The sequence below is a fragment of the Acanthochromis polyacanthus genome, chromosome 1, assembly GCF_021347895.1.
Source record: "Acanthochromis polyacanthus isolate Apoly-LR-REF ecotype Palm Island chromosome 1, KAUST_Apoly_ChrSc, whole genome shotgun sequence".
Classification (NCBI taxonomy): Eukaryota; Metazoa; Chordata; class Actinopteri; family Pomacentridae; genus Acanthochromis; species Acanthochromis polyacanthus.
Genome location: NC_067113.1, coordinates 22,196,392 through 22,216,237, shown reverse-complemented (window position 1 = coordinate 22,216,237; position 19,846 = coordinate 22,196,392). Strand labels below are relative to the sequence as shown.

The following is a 19,846-nucleotide window of genomic DNA, read 5'->3' as shown; positions in this document are numbered from 1 at the left end:
AAAAAGCTGCAGGAGAGAGAAGACACAAATGCAATAGTGGTATAGGAATGCATTGAGAGGTGAAAAGAGGAGAGGTTTCCTGTGCAGTTGCAGCATTCTACACTTGGAGCAGCAAGAACTAAGGAGTGATTCAGGGTCACCTGAGCCAACCCTCAACTATAAGCTTTAACAAAACGGAAAGTTTTAAGTCTAATCTTCAAAATGGAGAGACTGTCTTCTGCCCAAACCCAAACTGGGAGCTGATTCCCTGAAAGCTAAAGTCGCTGCCTTTATTCAACCCGTCTGTCTTATGTTCCTTTTGTATGTATTTTTATACAGGTATGAAGCAGCACAATGACAAGGGCACTCAGTACCGTTCAGCCATTTACACATCCAGCCCCGCTCAGCAGGAGCTTGCATTGAAGACTAAAGTGGCCTTCCAGCAGGTACCATCACCACACACACATCAGAACCTTTTGTTATTGCATTTGCTCAAGCACGGTGTTACATAATAACCAAACCGTGTGTGAAGTAAAGCAGTGGCAGCAGAGCATCTGTTGAAAAAGTGTTAAAAATGTGAATAATGGCTGTTATTTTTTGCAATTTGCTGCTCAGTGTTGAGCGCATTGTTGCAATTTCACACGCATCATTCCATTTAAGAGAATGAGATTAGCAGTATGATGGATGTTTATATTTGATTCCGTGTTATCATGTCGGTAACAAAATGAGATTTATCAAAATAGATAAAGTTGTGATCTTTTAAAGAAACTGTTTCACCCGTTGAGTGAGGCTTGGCTGTATTTTAGAGCCGTCCTAGTTGTTTGAATAACAATTGAAAGTCAGAGTCTGCAGTGGTGACCTCTTATGCTGTTTAGTTAAGCAAAACCAGCTCAATTTAGATGATACTCATCTATATACACTCAGTGAAGCCCTCTTTCTTAACCTAAAAGAGGGTCGATAGGTCATCTTAACTGATTTCTGCAGCTCTGCCTTTCAATGGCACACGCGTCGCCCTTTTGTTCCCTCAGTCCATCTGTCCATCCGTCCATCCTCCCGTTGATCCCTGCATCACTTTGGCCTGCTTGTCCCTCTCCTCCTCTAAATGGTATTCATGGGCGAGCTGGCAGGGGGCAGAGGGGAGCAAATTATGATCGTCATGGTTACTAGGGGCTCCCGGGGTCAGCAGTCACGGGCCGCAGGGGCTGTTACGTTGCTGTGGCAACAACCTCCCAACCTTGGCCTTGGGCTGGGGTCAGAGGTGAGAAAAGAGTGGCAGCTGGGACCAGGAAGGTGGAAAGGTGGGGGGAGAAAGGCAGGAGAAGCAGAAGAAGGGAGCAATCAGATCAGAGGAATCATCACTGACAGGCTATCAACCGACGGTGACCCCACCCTTTGGCTGTCAACTGACCATGACCCCCCCCAACACCCACACAAACAAGCACGTACGCCATCTAGGCTTCTGAGTCCCTCACAGCGTTTTCAGAACAGGATGAGGAACCAGCAAAGAAACAAGGATGCACAGATGTCAAACATGCATTAACCAAAGCATGATAGGAAACATAGAGCCAACACATTCATCACAGAGGAAAATAATAAGGATACATGTTAAATTTAAGTTCATCCCTGACCTTTAAACTGCATTTTACTCAATAATCTTGGTCATAGCACACTTTGTTGCTCTTCTGAAGCTTTCAATCATCTTACATGATTCTAATCAGAGTCAGAGTTTGTAAATGAATTGCATATTTTTTTGTGTATGGTTTAAAAGCTGACCTTGGTAACAGTATTTTAAGAACATAACCTCATGTCTTTATGTGATGACATTTTTTGAATATTGTTATGTTATTAGTAATAGCAATAATCTGTAATGTATTTTTATTAAATGATCATCCAAAGTATTTATTTTTTTAATACACTTCACACTCTACTTTTACAACATGACAAGAAGATTTTAAAATCCCCCTTAAAAATGTTTTAATTTGAACATTTATACTTCCATGACATCTGAGCAAGCGCAAAAGAACATTTATGAAATGTTCCAATAAAGAAATGAATTGTACCCTCACGAGCAAATCCATGAAATTTGCGATTAGTCTAGCTTATTCTGAAAATAACAATATATGGCATGCCCTAGATAAGACATGAAATCACAAGTCCGTGAGCCTTGAACAGAGTGAAAACCGAGCAAAAGCATTGCAGGGTTCACCGGGTTCGTATTACAGCACAGAAAAGGCTGTTACACCGAGCAGTATCTTTTTGTCACCATCATGCCAGGGAAAGACTGAGAACCTCAACACACCAGACAAAACACACACATTTGCAAACATCGAGAGGAGAAACAGTGCTCAGACTCTTCCTTCCTTCTCGCTCACTTTCCTCCATTCTCTCCCCACCAACGCTGCTGACACCACCGATCTGTCAACCACTTCAGTGGCACCCCAGTTTCATCTGAGGGCCACTGGGACACATATCTTCTCAAAGCAGCTGACACAGTCTGAACCAAAATGGCAGCTTCCTGCCCTGAAATGGTTGCCTTGCCGCATTGATGCTGAGTCTCAACAATGCCCGGCTTGAAAACGGCATCTCTGCAGACGAAGGGGCTCGCGGTGCGGGTCTGTCTTTGCATTTGAGCTCGTGCGCGAGTGAGTGTTTTATCCTAAAAGGCCGATGCTCTTTGGGCGAAGCATCGGGAGAAGTGAATGCATGTTCAGTAGAGTGACAAGAGAGTGTGGGTGGAGGCGATCTAAGACGACCAGAGATAAGACAGGCATCGCAAAATCCAGATTCCACCCCACTGCCAGCCCATGACTCGCACACACTCGCACACGCTTCCATGTACGTACAAACACACGCAGACACATACATTTGGCACATACAGGCACAGCCCAATGAATAATTAACCCATACGAAGAGTCTCTTCTGCAGGGCTTTCAGTTTCTTAACTTCAGCATTGAGAGGGGGGTTGGAGTTGGGGGGGGGGTGGTAGGAGAGTGAGGCAGAAAAGCTTGTTTAAGCGCGAGAGCAGAGAGGGGAGGAGGGGGAGGGAAGGGAGAGAGGAGCAGGGGGTTCTCTATAATGAAATTTGAAATTTGCAGAACATCAAAGGCTTCTGTAGCCAAGCCGCTGTGGCAGCAGAGCAGAGAGGAGGAGTGCATCTCTTTCTCTCCCTCTGTCTCCCCCATCTCTTTTCCCCTCCTTCTCTCTTTCTCTCTCTCTCTCTCCCTCCCTCTCTGCTAAAATGTGTCTCCCTAGAGCAGGCTGAGGGGTGTGGGGGTGAGTGGAGGGTGAGAGAGGGAGAGAAGGGATGGGAAGAGTTGATTAGGAGGAGAGTGGGGGTGGGGGTGGCTTAGAGATGGGTTAGGGGTTTGGAGAGAAAAATGGATGAACGGGGGGTTCTATATTATACGCGTGTGTGTGCGTGCAAGTATGAACAATAGGTTTTATCAAGCCAGCGTGAGTACTGTGTGTGTACATGCACATGCATGTGTGAAGGGCCTTGGAGGGGTGAGTGTGCCCTCTGATAAAGCATCCTAACTTAATGAGCTTGAAAGGGGATGAAGAGAGGAGGGGTGCACAGGGGTTCAGATGATGGGTGGAAAAAAAAGGGGGGAGTTCATTTGGGGCTCGAAGTCTTGAGGAGAAGCCCGAGGGTTGTTAAAATGGGGCACAGCATCAGCAGGTTTCGTAATCGGGCTTCTAGTCACACAAGCTCACGTTTCTTATTTTGGAAAGTCTTCAAAAGTGAAATTTACTCTTCCAATTATTGCCTATCTTGCCCGTATTCAAGCCTGTACATTTCAAAAATTTAGCTGTGTGCTGAACTAAAAATTGTGAGCAGCTTATTGTTCACAAAGAACTTTTCAGTCGCCAGAAGGAAAATGCCCATCCGCCAATGAGATGCTGTCGATTGCACTGCAGCTGCAGTGTTTGAAAAAAACACAACACGATTGCTTTTCACAATGCCTGGATGATCTTCAGCATTTTCGGTCTTTAGATACTGAGCTACTTGTTGTCTGCTCTGGGAAAAAAAAAGCATCAACAACAACAACAAAAAAAACGTAGGAGCGTGCACCGCCTCGCTCCGAGACTGAAGTGCGTGCATCCTCTCTCCCTCTCAAAATGTAGGAGTGTTGGCTTCCTCGCTCACAAAATGTAGGAGCGCTCGCTGAAGATTAGAGCCCAGCTAAAATGGATGCCTGACCCGTGCTGAGAGAGAGAAAGAGAGATGAACAGAGCAGGGCAGAGGGAAAAAAAAGGCTCTCCATCCTCTGTGCATAGACAGACCTACAGAGGGAACATACATCCTGTAGGTCATTCACATACACTTGCAGTGAATGTTTTGCGTGTATGGCATTTCACGGAACCTCACAGGAGCAAAGACGCATCATATACTGCTCTTTCATTAGCCTCTGTCTCCCTACACTATAGTCTGATTTCATTCCATCAGCCTCTGTAGCCTGTGCTCCTCTCCTCTTCTTCCTTCACTCCATCTCTATGTCCCTCTCCCTCCTGCCTCTGTTTTCTCTCCTCCGTTGTCTTTCCATCACTCCCACTCTGACTCTCTCCCTGAGGTCATTTAGGGCAAGCATGGTGCCGCGGACTAGTCGATAAGTATCATGTCAGGCTATTTCATGTGTTTTCAGGCAGAGCCGCAGTCTATCTATTACCGGCATTTCATCACAGAGCGGCTGTGTAGTTGCGGTGCTCACAGTGTATTTACATTTTTAAGATGTTGAAGGGCTTTTTGTGCTCTGGAGTTCAGGTGTGCAGCTGGAGTCAACATTAAATTGGTTTTAGATCAGAAAGAAAGCGATCCAGAGTGGGTAGGAATGCACTAATCTTATTTTGTCCTTTTATCTTTACGTTCTCAGGTGCAGAAAGTAACTCGAGTATTAACATTTTATGTTTCTTGGTATTTCTACTGCACTATATTTTAGTAGGTACTTTATATTTTACTGGAAGTTCATGGAATGATCAATGTATTATCATCCAAACAGCTGATCTGACAGTAGTCAGATATTACAGAAAATGTTGCCCAATTCTGTGAAAATTTGTTAAAATTGGCTTAATTACACCAGCCACAGCTTTAAAGGTCACTTACACATTAAGTCATCAATGACAATAATAATCCTTAATACCCCAGTGATATAACACAATTACAAATGTCGTTCTGTTGAATGCTTTTAGTGTTAAATTTTACTGTTTAAATTTGAAGTAGGACTGATACTAATACTCCAGTGGTTTTCTACTGAGGCCCTGCAGAAAAGATATTTAAGTAAAGGTTTTCATACTTTCCCAACTGCTAAATTATTACAGCAATATTACTGTGGCAATATTTTTTGCTTAATTATGGTAATGCCAGATGGGCAAATTTGAATTTGAGATTATTATTATTTAATTTATTTAACCTTTGTTTAACCAGGAAAGATCCCATTGAGATTAAGAACCTCTTTTTCAAGGGAGTCCTGGCCGAGATAGGCAGCAGCATGTAAAACTGAGATGAGAACTGAGAAAGGAACAAACAGAACAATAGGAATGAAGTGCCAGGGAAATGGTGAAGAGCGATGACCATATACCAGTAACAGTAGTGGACTCAGGGATGATTACATAAATCACTGAATTGAGGTCATATCCCTCGCCAAATGTCTTGACCATGAGTCATCGGGTGTCACAAACTCTATGTCAGTGCACGTCTCTTCCCCACCACTCTGCAGCCGTAGGCCTTCTGAGGGGAGACGGCACAGAGAGAGACAAGACAGTGGGGTAAGGAAGAGAGAGTGCATTTCCCTCCTCCTCCTTCTCCTCTTCTTCCTCCTCCACCTCAGCCCTCTCTCGGGGTGTCACATCCTATTTGTGTCCCAGGGCCGCCTCTCTGGCGATGGCGATGGCGCGAGGGGCTCTCTCGCTTGGCTGGCAAGCAGGGAGGACTTTGGTAGCACGAAGCGGTGGTCTGTGCTCACATGGGAGAGAGAGGGAGAGAGAGAGAAGGAGAGAATCAGCAATGGAGGGAAATGGAGAGAGAGTCGAAAAGGAGGAGAGGAAGAGGGAGAGAGCGAGAGATGCACCCATTCAGCCATGTCTTTGACATGGGAGTCTTTCCGACAGGCGTGAAGAAAGGAAGGGCTGACTGGGCTGAGTGAGCTCAGCCCTGGACACACACACACCAGCGGTTTTTGTCACTTAAGAGGACATTGCATTGACTTAGATTCATTACCTTTAAATAAACCAACAGTAACTAGAACCGCTCCATGTGTAACCCCAGCCCGCGCTGTAATCTTACCTAAAAAGCACATCTTAGCCCTGAGAAGTAGTCGTTTACTCTTTGGGAACCAGCCTTTTGTTTGTACATAATGGTTGAAATAATTTCTGTCTTCCTAAATTGAGTATCTCATGCTTGCATTCAACTATTCTTACCGTATCCTTTTGTATCATTCCGCTCTCACTGTTACACTTATACAAATGTATAGAAGCAAAGACACGCCGATTTCTCCATTTATACAGCCGTCACTCGAACGTCACCATCGAGAGCATCAAAAATGCTAAACTTTGGGAAATCTGCTTTACTTTTCCTCTCAAGAATTTTGTCTCCCCCATCTTTGCCATTTTTACCCTCCATATTCTTCCCTCCATTGCTTTGCTGCTGCTGCAGTGAGAGAGAGAGAGAAAGCAACGCCACGTAAGGTTATACACAGTGGCATGACGCCATGCATTCTGATTTATGGATCTAAAATGGCCGCCGTGTTGTGACTGCTGTAGAGGGCTGGATGGAGAGCGAGGGAGTGGTGCGGGGGTGTCAGGGTGGAGGTGTACGTTAGCTCAGAATAGCAGACCTTTCCTTGGACAGTGTGCTCTCTTCGCATGGAGCATCCTCTGCCCCGGAGGCTTCTCTACTACTGTGGTTTGGTGGTGATGACTGATTAATTAGGCCATGATGTACAAAGCTCTGTGCTTGTGCCGGCTGGCTTACCACAGCGCTGGTGGATATAGGCAGGGGAAAAAAATGGTGTTCTTCTGTGTCAGACTGCCCACAGTTTGCATTTGAAAGGTAAATATGTCCGTGCTCGGGAGGCCTGCGCGCTGTGTTGAGGGCAGCGTTTCGCCGTAGTTTGGTTTGTGGACATTGGGTCCTGCCCACAGGGAGATTAGAGCTCTCACATTGTAGCGGCAGGCACTGAAGACTTAGAGGTCAGCTGCTGCCTCAGCCTCTCTGTGGGGCGCAGAGCTTTGATTTACTGACTCCACTGCATCACCTCCAGCACACGCACACACACTCAGCTTGTACCACACTGCCTCCATGTGGACAAATTTACACACTACCTTGCAGCCCAATATTCTGTTTTATTTTTTAGTGGTGATACTTTTTTTAAAGTAATTTTTTTGGCCTTTTCTAGCCTTTATTTTGTAGGACAGTGAAAATAGAGAGATAGAAACATGAGGAGAAGCGCAGTGGAAGGACATGCAACAAAAGGCCGTGGATCGGAAACGAACCCTTGACTGGACTGTCGCCCGTGCTTATGGGTCGCCTACTCAAGCAGTTGAGCCACCGGGTGGTTATACTTTTTAGTTACATTGTCTCCCACTCTGATCTGACACGTCCAGATAACCAAAAAGTCGAACCGTTCTCCTGTAGACAGAGAACAAACATGAAAACGTGCAGGAACACCAACAGGTTTCTAATCTACTCTTGATTATACTGCCCTTTGTATGTGTTAAATTTCGCTTTTTACGTAGACTGGTTTGCACATCAAGAAGCTTTATAAATATATTGAAAACAGTGTATAGTGATTTGGTTTAATATTTATCTCATGCCCGAAGAACACAAGCTTGTTCCACAACATCAGGTTAAGAAATAAATCTTCACTGCATAATCATCAAAGTGCTTCTGCCTCTTTCTAGGTTTTTTATTCTTGCTCCCTTCCTACAGTAATTTCCAAACTTTTCAGACATGTGAATTATCTTTCCTTTTATTATTTTTATTGCTTGTTTTTGTTTTAATTACATGTTTTTTTGAAACTGGAAATGTGCTACGATCTGAATCAAATAGTTGATTTACCAGAAGTCACCTGTGAACTTTGGATGATAAAATAATTAATTCATAAAATACACACCAAACATTATATGGCACTCAAATCACAAGAATTGTTTCCTCTGTCATAGTCAGTTCCTTTAATGTTGCCCAATACAGACTCCTCAAACAATTAGAGACAGACTAATCAGCAATGAAAACCAGTAGCTGCTGCACAATACTGACTGATCAATTGAAGAGTAAAGATCAGGACAGTCCATAACTTTTTCTACCATGAGGCCTGTTGAAGCTGCTGAAAGCTTGGTTCATGATAGCAGTGAGAGTAAAGAAAAGCAGTGAAGTCAGGTCCAGTGAGACCAAAACAAAGAGCTGAAATGTTCTCAGAAGGATTGGGCGATAAATCTCTGTGGGTTCATCAGTTCAAATAACACCTTTTTTTCCCCTACACATGATCTTAGCCCTTGTTTGTATAGAAATATCGATTGCTGCAGCATTAAAGTAAGAACTTCACATCCTGGAACATGTTCCGACTCACAAACTCTTAGTTGTCCAGTACTAAAATTTAAAGGCCTTATTTTTGACTCTTAGGAGCATAAAGAGGATAATGTTGAATGGAAAGCAGCTAGTACTACATAGCGCCTTGGAAAACCTTTAATTCTCTGAACCCGAAACACTTTCTGAGTTTTTTTTTTTCTGCTCCATTTTTTACTCTTTGTAGACTAGTTTTCATTGCAATGGAAAGTTCTATACCACTATGGAAACAGCTCAGTTATGGCTAGAAGTAGTGAAATTAAAACTGAAAGTCCTGTTTGCAGTGTCTCAAAGTTTTATAACGCAATTATTATAAAAAGGGGAAAAGGCAAAAGTTAGATTTTTTTTAAATATTTTAACAAAAATGGAAAAAAATAGGCTCAAAAAGTACAACAGTTTCTCCAAGTGCCCACACATTTTACAAACGAGTTCAGCCCGGTTTAGGCAAAAAGCTCCTGAATTTTTGTCACAACTGGTTCAAGTTGGGTCAGTAATGGAATACTGAATTCTAGGATCACTGAATTTTCGGGCTGGCCCAAATAGTGGTTTCTGGCCTCCGAATATTCGGGCCCTATTCGGCGGTTGAGACGGCCCGAATATTCGGATCCGTTCGTGTGGTCTCCCGGGTCCACGTTTTGCCCTCATTTAGTCTTTAGTTAAACTGAAGAATTCCCAAACACCGGTCTTCAGCATCTTGTCTTGTGTTTATGCAATGAAGTGAAGCGTGACTTCAGAGTCGGCAGCCACCCAGCCATTCGGGTGGTGTTTACAAACACAAATGGAGGAACCGAAATGAGCTGAAGAACACGGCGGGATGAGCCGAAATGGGCCGAAGGCGCAGGGAAGAGACGAGCTCCGAATATTTTCATCTGGGGGGAGGAGGTGATCACATCGACATGTGTATATAAATATAGACATATGTGTATATGTTTATGTGATCACAGGACGAGATGAGCCGATGTGCGCAGAAGGCGGAGGGAAGACGTGACGTCCGGGGGGTGGGGGGGATATTCGGTTACCAAATTAATCTCCGGATAGTGCCGTAGTGAACGAATATTCGGATATTCGGGATATTTGAATGTTTTTTCTTTGGCAAATTTTAAATGTGATATGTAGAATATAGTAATGTAAGTAATATTATGATTTTAAGCTTTGAGTTATGGGCTGACAGAACAGCACAAACCAGATTAGTATTTCAAGGTTACTCTTATATTTAAAAATCTGACAATTCTTTTGTTTTCTTACACTTTCTCGATCTGATGTACGCCGGAATTTCGGTGTACTTTTACAAACAACACGGCTTTCAAACATGCCAGCGAGCTCTGCGGGATCAGAGGAATTTTAATCAATTTTCCTGCCTTGAAACCGTGGAATCTAACATAGCCTCCGTGAATTCAAACTGGCCACATTTTCTATAAAGAAGCAAGCTAACCAGTTTTATCACATCGCATCTTGAATGCTACTAAAATGCATCAGCGACAGTGTCATAGATGTATGGAGAAGACGATAGGAACAGGTTGAGCCTGGACTGAATACACTCAGCTTCTGTTTCATGGTGCCTGCTGAACCCAGCTGACGCCCCCACAAAGCATAGCTCCTCAGTGCTGCAAAACTGTTCTGAGGTGTAGCAAGCTACATGCAAGCAACTTGTTGCCCACAGACAGTCCCAGTGCACCTCTGACTTGTTGTTTTGTCAGCTCTCAGGGGCACTGATCTAGAGAGGTCTGAGCGCTTGTATTATTAGATAGAGAAAACCACTCAGCGCAGCAGGTATACCTTTGATATATCTGTCAGAGGTGTTTAGTGTGTGTGTATGTGTGTCTGTGTGAACGAGTGTGCTGCTTTCGTGCGTTTGAAGGCTTCTCTCAAGGTGTTTAGAAAAGGGTAAGTGTGAAAGTGTCTTAAGGAGTTCTCAAAGAGAGCGGATACTCTTTGATGCTTTGTCCCACAGAGAGAGCCACAGAGGCATGCTGCACTACAAAAAGAAAAAGATGTTCCTTTCTTCTGTCACTCAATCACCCTGCTTTCCAGTTGAGGAGCAGAAAACTCTTTACTGTATTAGCGAGAGGTATTGGAAGTTCACATCTCGTACACTACAGAATAAAACAAGCATTTAAGAGGTGTGCTTATTTTGAGGAAGCTAACGCAATAGGAAGACTACTGTTGAAGCCGTGTCATAACTGGAGATACTGCGTTCTAGTAATATTTTCCTTACGGATAGGTTTGTTTTAGTTTTTTAAACCTTTAACGGTACTGTAGTTGATCAAGGAGACCGGTAGTTCCGCATCATCAAGACAAAAGCCTCAAGCCTTGTCATTTCATTCTGCAATTCAAATAGATTTCAGACATTCATTTTTGACTGAATTACAATGTAGAGCATTTGCTGAATATTGTAATCGACATAGTTTCACTGTTAATCATCTAACAAAACCAGTTAAGTGCTACTTGTATTTCATTTAATCTCTCTGTCATGTTTGTATTTCATCCCTAGGAGCTGGATAAAAAAGGCTACGATCCCATCACCACTGAGATTCTGGAGGGGCAGCAGTTTTACTACGCAGAGGACTATCACCAGCAGTACCTGAAGAAGGTACCAAAGGGCTACTGTGGCCTCAAAGGCACCGGGGCCTCTTGCCCCATCAGAGCCGGGAAGGATGAGTTGTGAAGGATCAGTTAATGAGTGAAGATTTTATTTGGCATTAATGGCATTGTTTGAAGTGTTTCATTCCCCTTTTAAAAACATATATATGTGTATATATATATATATATATATATATATATATGCATTTCTATGGAGCAATAGGAGTGCCAAATCAAAATATAAATAAATAAATAAATAAATGTGGAAATATAAAGAGAAATAAATAATTAAATAAATAAATGTGGAAATATAAAGAGAAGCGGGGCTTCCTCGTCGTTCCTGATCACAGGCCGCTCAGAGGGGCGTGTCGTGTCTACTCTTCATATGCCTGTGATCAGGAACGACGAGGAAGCCCCGCCTAGAGCCATTTGATTGACAGCTCAGTCCACCAAGTGAAAGCAAACTGATTTGCATTTTATTTCTTACATTTTATTTCTTACTTCTTTCCTGACGCCAGCTCCTGGCGTCAGGAAAGAAGCCTGTGTGCGGGTACGACTCCCCACCCTGAAAAGGAAGCCCCGCCCAGAGCAAACTGATTTGCATTTTTCTATTTCATGGTGTCAGGCATTATGAAATAACCACCAAGAAATAAAATGCAGGAGTCCTTCCTGACACCAGCTCCCATCACGGCTGAAGTGAAGCCGTGTCACCGTGGAACTTCGGCTGATTCTGCCATCAGACACTGAAAGGACGCTGCTAATTCGGTAAATTAATGTTTATTTTCTTATCAGTGGCAGAATAAGCCGAAGCTCAACGGTGACATGGCTTCACTTCAGCCGTGCTGGGAGCTGGTGTCAGGCAGGACTCCTGTGTTCAGAATCCCCGCCCAGAGCAAACTGATTTGCATTTTTCCTTTTCTTGGTGGACTGAGGAAATATAAAGGGAAATAAATAAATAAATAATTAAATAAATAAATGTGGAAATATAAAGAGAAATAAATAATTAAATAAATAAATGTGGAAATATAAAGAGAAATAAATAAATAAAAGGAAAAAACAGAAAAGGTAAAAGCAAAGACAAAATTTTCCTTTTTATTTATTTATTTATTTATTTCTCTTTATATTTCCACATTTGTTTATTTATTTATTTATTTCTCTTTATATTTCCACATTTATTTATTTATTTCTCTTTATATTTCCACATTTATTTATTTATTTATTTATTTCTCTTTATATTTCCACATTTATTTATTTATTTCTCTTTATATTTCCACATTTATTTATTTAATTATTTATTTATTTATATTTTGATTTGGCACTCCTATTGCTCCATACATTTCCAGTGTGTCAGTCACTGAGTCTATACTTAGTGACATATTACTCTAGTGACAAAAACATAACCAAGTCTCTAATATTCTGTTAAAATCTATGCAGAACACTAACCAAGTACAGAAAAGTAACTTTCTGTAAACAAAGCCTTTCATACATATAAGTAGCTCAAAGTGCTTTACATGAAATATGAAAATGCAAATACCAAATAAGATGAATGAATAACTGTACAATCACACCTTCAGATAAGAATGCAGCAGCAGTCCACATGGTGGCGACATTTTTCAAAGAAAGCAATGCAGCTCCTGCAGACTTTTTTCTGTTAATGTGACATGATGAAGCCAAGGAACCATGTATAAAACTTATTCTTGCACGGTGAACTGGAAGAAGAATTGCCAAACCTAAATGGTTTTCTAATTCAGCGTCCGTTTCACATCCATTTTAAAGTCTTACATGCGGATTATAAATACGTTCCGCGGCTTAGTAGCAGACAAGATTGATTTTAATGTAGTTTAACTAATCAGAATTAATGTCAGCACTGTAAGATCACACTGCTTTTATTTTCCTAACGTGTCAATTTGGAAATAATAAAACCTTTTGCTTATATAGCTGCATGTGTTTGTGTATGTAGGTGCCATAGGTGTTCATGCATACGTGTCTAATCATGAAGCTATATATATGACAAAACATAAGCCCCTGCAAAGAGTATTTGTCCCCTTTTCAGCCCCAGAAGGGACAGACCATAATACCAAGGGACAAATAAGTATGACTCACTGTGACATTCAAAGAATACTCATTGTGGATCACAGAATGACACACTTGAGGCACTCATGTATGCAATATGATGCACACTTTGCTTAAACTCTCACTCCGCTCCCCGTAAACCCATAATTAGCAATAAAAGTCCTATTATACATCATATAATTACGTGTCGTACAGAAGAGAATTGAGCAATTACAGGAGCCCTGCGTGTCGTACTTTTTTAGAACGAAGCACATCAACCTGAAAGTCTATTTAAAACTGAAAATCACACTCCAGAATTCAGAGATGATATCTAGAAAAAGCTTTTTGGTCGACCGCAGTAGTGTGATTCACCCCGCTCTTGTTTTTCCCCCTCCCTCTCTTCTATCTTTCTTTCTCTGTCTGTGTGTGTATGTGTCACATCCTGACACCTGTGTGTAGGTGTGGACCAGGGCACAGGTGCAGGTGCAACCTCTCAGGGCCTATTTTAGTATTGGGACAGATATTTTTGCATGTGTCTGCATGCAGCAGTCGTGCGGGCCTCTATGTGTGTTTGTGTGTGTGTCTGTTGTGTGTAGGTGCGTGTCTGTGTGTGTGTGTCGAGGCATGTGAAGCTGTGGCTTGCTTGATCGAACCGCGCTGAGTGGTATGTGGTCGGGCCAGCTAGCTGTTCTCCAGTGCCTGCCTGTATTTTTGCATTCTGTTTTGTTTGCTCAAGTGTGCGAGAGGAGATAACCTTTTAATGAAGTGATCTTCGCTTCCTCGGCTTTCAAGAGGGGGATGAGTGAAAGCTTTAATCGCACGCTGAAATCAGTTTTTCCGCCGCCTGCGATGACTTGAACAAGAGATGCCTCGGTGAACCATGGCACAGTCTTGTTTGTTTCTGCCACGTAACGCAGGAGCCGTTGTCACAAAGCTAAGGTTATGCGTTGATAACACGTAGGAGGAGATTTGCTGCGGAAAACGATCAAATTTAACGTAAAAATGAGTCACATTCCGATGCGGCTACGTGAGCGAGTGTATGTTTTCTGTGTATTCCTTTGTAATAGATGAAAATGGGGCATGGAAATGCATGGTACTCTCATATACGCATCCATACACAAACACAGTGAGGCAGAACAGGACAGGAACCAGGCTGTGTGCGCCCTTCAGACAGAGCCTATTGTCTGCAGATGGGCCTTTAATGGCCCCACAGCTGGCCACAAAGAGCATACCGCTCCAGCTTGCTGCTATGCCTCTCACTGGCCTACTCTCAGTTGCCCCGAGGAGAAGAAACAGCTCATATGCACACCAACGCCACCACAACCACGGCCATGCATTTGACATCTCGTTCTATTTTTCTCTTATAAACATTTTTTGGTTCGTTTTATTTCTTTCCCTTTCAAAACCTCAAAAAATCTTCACAAACTGTTTTTTTTTTTTTTAAAAAAAAAGAAAGAAAACCTGTAGCACAGTGGGCTGAAACAGAAGAAGCACTGCTGATTGTTTATCAGAGGTACTCGACACTCTTACCCACACATGTACACACACGCACATAAACACACATCCCAACCACTACCTCTAACTTCGTCCTTTACTGCCGCCCTAATGCAAAAGGCATCGCCCACGCAAAAAGAACGAACACACCAAAAAGACACCTTGCAGAGACGTGCACCCACACAAATTTCTTGCACTCTGATATGCTCTCTATTGTGTCCTCCTTTCACAGCTTTTCATTTATCTTCCCCTTGACAGCTTCAATAGATCTTACTATATTTATATACAGTACGCTGTATGTATACATCATTGAAAATAGCATTGTTATATACTATTTCCTCTTTCGATGCCAGATGCATAATTTGTTGTTTTAGACGCCAACATGGCATTGTTTGGTGAGCTGTACAAATGGAACAATAGCGCAAAGTGGTGTACTCTGGTGCGATCCTACCAGCTGGAGAATCGGTGTGCCGTCTTGTTCTGCTCCTCGCATAATTTCTTTTCGATTGTGCGTATGTGTGTGGGTGTATGTATCTGTCTCCTGCATGTGTGATTCCAGAAAACAAACAGAGCTTTGGCTTTTCTATATGGCCTGTACATTTCTCCCGTGATGATATGAGAGGTTGTGTGGCGGGTTTTGCAGATGCCAGATGTGTTTGCATCCCCTCCATTGCTCTCCCTTCCCCTCCCTCTGGTTCCTGCATGGGCGCAGGGTCTCAATCAGAGCATCAGAGCTCCAGGAACCAGAGCACAGCGGCGTCTCTGTGCTGCCCAGAGAAGTGCAGCCTTGTCTGGGTCAGTGCATCTGCGGCCTGGAGGCGAGCTGGGGGAAGAGGGCAAACCCTGGTGCCCCTGCATGCCGGTTTCACTTGAGGTGATCCGTCAGCGCAGACTGACCCTTTAACTCCGAGGGAGAAGCACGAGCATATCTCAAAATAGTTTGGCTCAGCACATAACCATAAAAGCTACTGTTTCGTAGCTGTGCACAAGCTGATGACGTGTTCAAACTTTCAGAGAAAAAAAAAAAGTGAACTCTCAAACAGGTTAGTTTGCAATACCCTCATTAGAAATAAAAACAACAAAAAAGGGAAAGCTCACACACGTTCACGCATACATGACGCGTGCTCTTTCCCAAAGAGAAGGCGTCACAGGCTTGTTCCTCTTTTCCTCTGGGAATAGCGTTGGGTTAAGGGTGGGGGTGGAGGGCAGCACGTGCTGCAGGGCCCTGTTGGCTGCTAACTGGCCCACAGGCTTTCTGGCTGACGGCCCACTCTGTGACACTCTGCACCTGGGAGCCTGTGTGTTGTCAGCCATGCTAGCTAGCTCGAGCTACCACCGCATGACACACAGGAAACACAGAAATAACTGATGAGTGTCTTCAGCGCAGTTAGCACGTCCTGCGACTGTTCGGCTGACAGAAAGTGGCTGAACAGAGTCGTTAAAGGAAAGTACAAGACAGCAGATTACGAATGGCAATAGGACTGGGTGATAGTATTGGGGAATAAGAATAGAAAACTGAAAAAGAAAGTGAAATACCAAGATGCTAAGACACTTGCACCTGTGCAGCCGTGTCTTAGAGGAAGATTCCACCGGCCTTGATTCAGACACTATTCATTTGGTGCATTTGAGGACATGTGCAGTACATCCTGTTTATCTTGTCATTTTTATAATCATGCCACAACGAATATGATGGTGCAACAATCAAAGTTTGACATTTTACAGCTGGGGCATGGGTGTAACAGTCACATTTCCAAAACATCTCTCGCTGTCTCTCTCATGTTCTATCTGTTCTGTCCATCTGCTCCTTGAGTCATCTCAGCCTCACCTCACACAGGTGTGCGAGTGGAGAAAAGTTTTGACGTTGCCAGCAAGACCTCGATTAGAGCTCGATGCAGGAAAGTGTTGTGCAACATTTGGGCTTTCAGGTGGTGATGTGCTGATGTGTCACCATTCTGAGCAAACAGGACAGAAACAAGACACACACACACACACACACACACACACACTGTTTGCATTGCAACATGCACAAACTGTGTTTTCTGTGTGCTTGCAACAGCCAGCTAATTTCTGCCAATGGTGCAGATTGAATCTCATGTTCAGGTTTGCGATAAGAGCCTACATCAGATGGTAGGGTGGCGTTGTCTATTCACTGAATACATGTTTCTTTCTGTGGAAGAGAGTGAGAGACAATTTTTTTAAAAAGGAAGAGAAGAAATAAATGTGTAGGAAATGAGTAGATAGAGGGAGAGAAAAAGAAAAGGGAGGAGAGATGGTGCTCGCTGCACCAGGAGGAAGCTGGGTCTGATGCCTCTCCATGCAGCTGCTCCCAGACACCCACACTCTTCCTGTTGGAGTGCTTGTTTGTCTGTGCGTTTGTGTTTAATTTTTGTCTAAAGATGTGGTATCTTACTTCCATATGAGAGAAAAGGAACCTCTTTTGTTCACACAAACAAGCATGTTCTTCAGATCTGTTGATCTCATATTATTGGCCATAGGTAATAATAGTAGGAGTCTCATTTATGCACATTGTTGAACATATTATGTCAGTGATTTCATTGCTTTATTAGGAATTTCTTAAGACATAAATGAAAAGCAAAATTAAAATCTCACTCTGTAAAGCCGATCAATCACCTGTGATCTACAAAAATTGCTCTAGTGCAAAAAGTTTTCAGTTGTGAAATCTGACAACTCTTTAAAACTTCAGGTGTCCTACAGAAGACGTTGGTTTCTCCTGCCTGGCTGCGGCCTTCAGTATCTTTTCAAAGAAATGTTGGCCTCAAAAACATCCGCTGGTGGAAACACTGGCCTGTCAGTCAGTGAATGGAAAGGTTTGAGGTGAGAATGTGGTCACACTGAGGTGTCAGAAGGGTGTGCGATTGTGTGTATGTGTGAACGTGTGCGTCTGCGTTTGTGGCAATCTTTTAAAGTTTCCAATACAATGAAATGCAAAAGGCTTTTTCATCAGTCACTTTACTAACTGAATGGGTTTACTGCACTTTTGTTTGCTCACATTGACCTCTAACATACATGCACATAAATTTCAACACAGTATCAGGCACCAAGCAAAACATTTCAAACTGTTAACTCTGTCTCCACCAGTCAGCCAGATCATTAAAACCGCTGACAGATAAAGTGAACATATTCTGACGGGAAAACTTGAGTCCTGTCATTCATTTTCCCATGATTTGCCGCAGACAAAGAACAACACCTCATGTCAACAGCCGTCCCCCAGCAGGACAGTGTGCTCCGCATCACCACAAAAACTACTCAGGGATTATCCGAGGAACATTACCAAGAGTTCAAGGTGTTGGCTTGGCCTCCAAATTCTCCCAATTTGTTGGTTGAGCAGGAACAACGTCCCGGTTCGAGACACCACACAACCAAAGAAGTCCTACATCCATGCCCTGGAGGACCTACACAGTATTAGGCAGGTAGGTGGTTTTATTGTTGTGACTATTCAGTGCATTTCAAAAGCTAGAAATCAAATACTATTTTACAAAAAACATATTTAAAGTGTGGCAAAATTTTAAGTATTTGCATAACAAGATAAACTATGTTGTTGATTCCCAATGACCCTTGTATTTTATCTAATCTAATAATATCAACCAATATCAATTTAAGGACAGTTTAGACTGGATGTTTTATCAGTAATTTCTACATTATAATACCAAGACAAAACTCACCTGAAAGGGGAATCTTTGTTTTACATTTAGATCAAAAGAAAGTCAAAAAATTTTACTCATCAGAACACACATTTGTCATGAAAATAACATTGTCAGCACACCTGCTACTGCACTTTGTGTATAGCTCAAGTATCATCTGATCAAATGTCCACCAATTGAGATATCAAATTTAATGTGGATACTGTGATGATTGGAGGCTCATCCTTTGTACTTCTTGTCATCTGGTGCTGGGCACTGAGCAGGATACAGTACATCTGCTTCGCAGTCAATAATGATGGGGGAACAACACGTGTTCAGCACCAAAATTGTGCAACAGACTATTACAGTGGTGCCCCTTCAAACTGGATAGCTATTATCGAAGCAAATCAGACTTTTGGCAAATTACAGAATCCAATTTGAACCACACATTTTGATTGGAGTCGCACATTTTGTTAATTCTTGATATTCAAAGTCACCTAGTTCCCACAAAAAATGTGAAATGTATTTTCCATTTGTAAAAGAAGGATGGTAGTGTTCAGATTATATTCTAATCCTCACTTCTCAGTGTAGCAAGTTGGATCATCAAAGAAGAGCTTGAAAATAAATTAATTCATCAGTAGAAAATCTTTTTTTTAAATAACTGAAAGTAACTCGAAAGACAGAATGAATGAACATACCTCATTCCAGTTGTTCAGTTATGTGAATGTGCTGTTTTCTTTCTAATAAATGATAGCAAACAAAATATTTTGGGGGGGTTTTCTGTTGGCCAACCTTGAAGCAATTGGAAGAGGTCTTTTCAGGCTTTAGGAATTTCTGAGATTGGAATTAATTAGAAAAAAATAGCAAATTAAATTCAGATTCAAAGGAATTATTAGTTGCAGCACTAGTCAGATAATTAAAATGGATTATTCTTTATTTGTTACATTGGTAATTTTCATCATATAGTATTTCACTGTATTATTGCTGTTCATATAAAACTTAATGCTTTTTTTAAGATGACAGCTGCTTCTAGTTTTTGTGCCAAAGCTAATCTGGGTTCTGATCTAGATACACAGAAATTATGAGAATTTCTCTAAAATTGACATTCAAGCGCATTGCCCATAATGCCATTGTACTCCTTTTACATTTTAGTCTTTCACTACAGGTTTTTACACAGTAATATGTCTGTTCTGGTTAAAGTTTGCCTATAAACACTGGTTTCATCTTTTATTTAAATGTTTTCTCTGTCTAAGCACTCATCTTCATCAGTATTAGAGTTCCAAAGCTCACTATGTTTGAGAAGAAATACAATAATACAGTAAAAAGGCAGAAGATGAAGCAGGAATGGTGATACTGATGCATCAGGTATTTTCTGAAATGTCATATGTCGCTGAAACCTTTGATGACAACATGTCTCCTTCCTCCTCCTCAATGTCTTCTTCATCTCTTCTGCATTTTCTAATCTGCCTTCCTCTTGCTCACTGGTTTCTCAGACTGTCACACGCTTTCCCTCGTCTTCTCTTGGGGCCATGTGAGATGAGTA

At 42.3% G+C, this 19,846-nt stretch overlaps 1 protein-coding gene across 2 annotated transcripts in view; it reads left to right on the top strand.

Moving 5' to 3' along the window:
• Window positions 1-13,051, top strand: part of msrab (methionine sulfoxide reductase Ab) — a 35,546-nt gene extending 22,495 nt beyond the window's left edge. For both annotated transcript variants that reach the window (XM_022196614.2, XM_051950184.1), the window contains exons 5-6: window positions 319-425; window positions 11,028-13,051. In XM_022196614.2, the coding sequence (XP_022052306.1) occupies window positions 319-425; window positions 11,028-11,201 (281 nt within the window). In that variant the 3' untranslated portion in view covers window positions 11,202-13,051. The remainder of the gene's footprint in view (window positions 1-318; window positions 426-11,027) is intronic.
• Window positions 13,052-19,846: the final 6,795 nt, after the last annotated feature.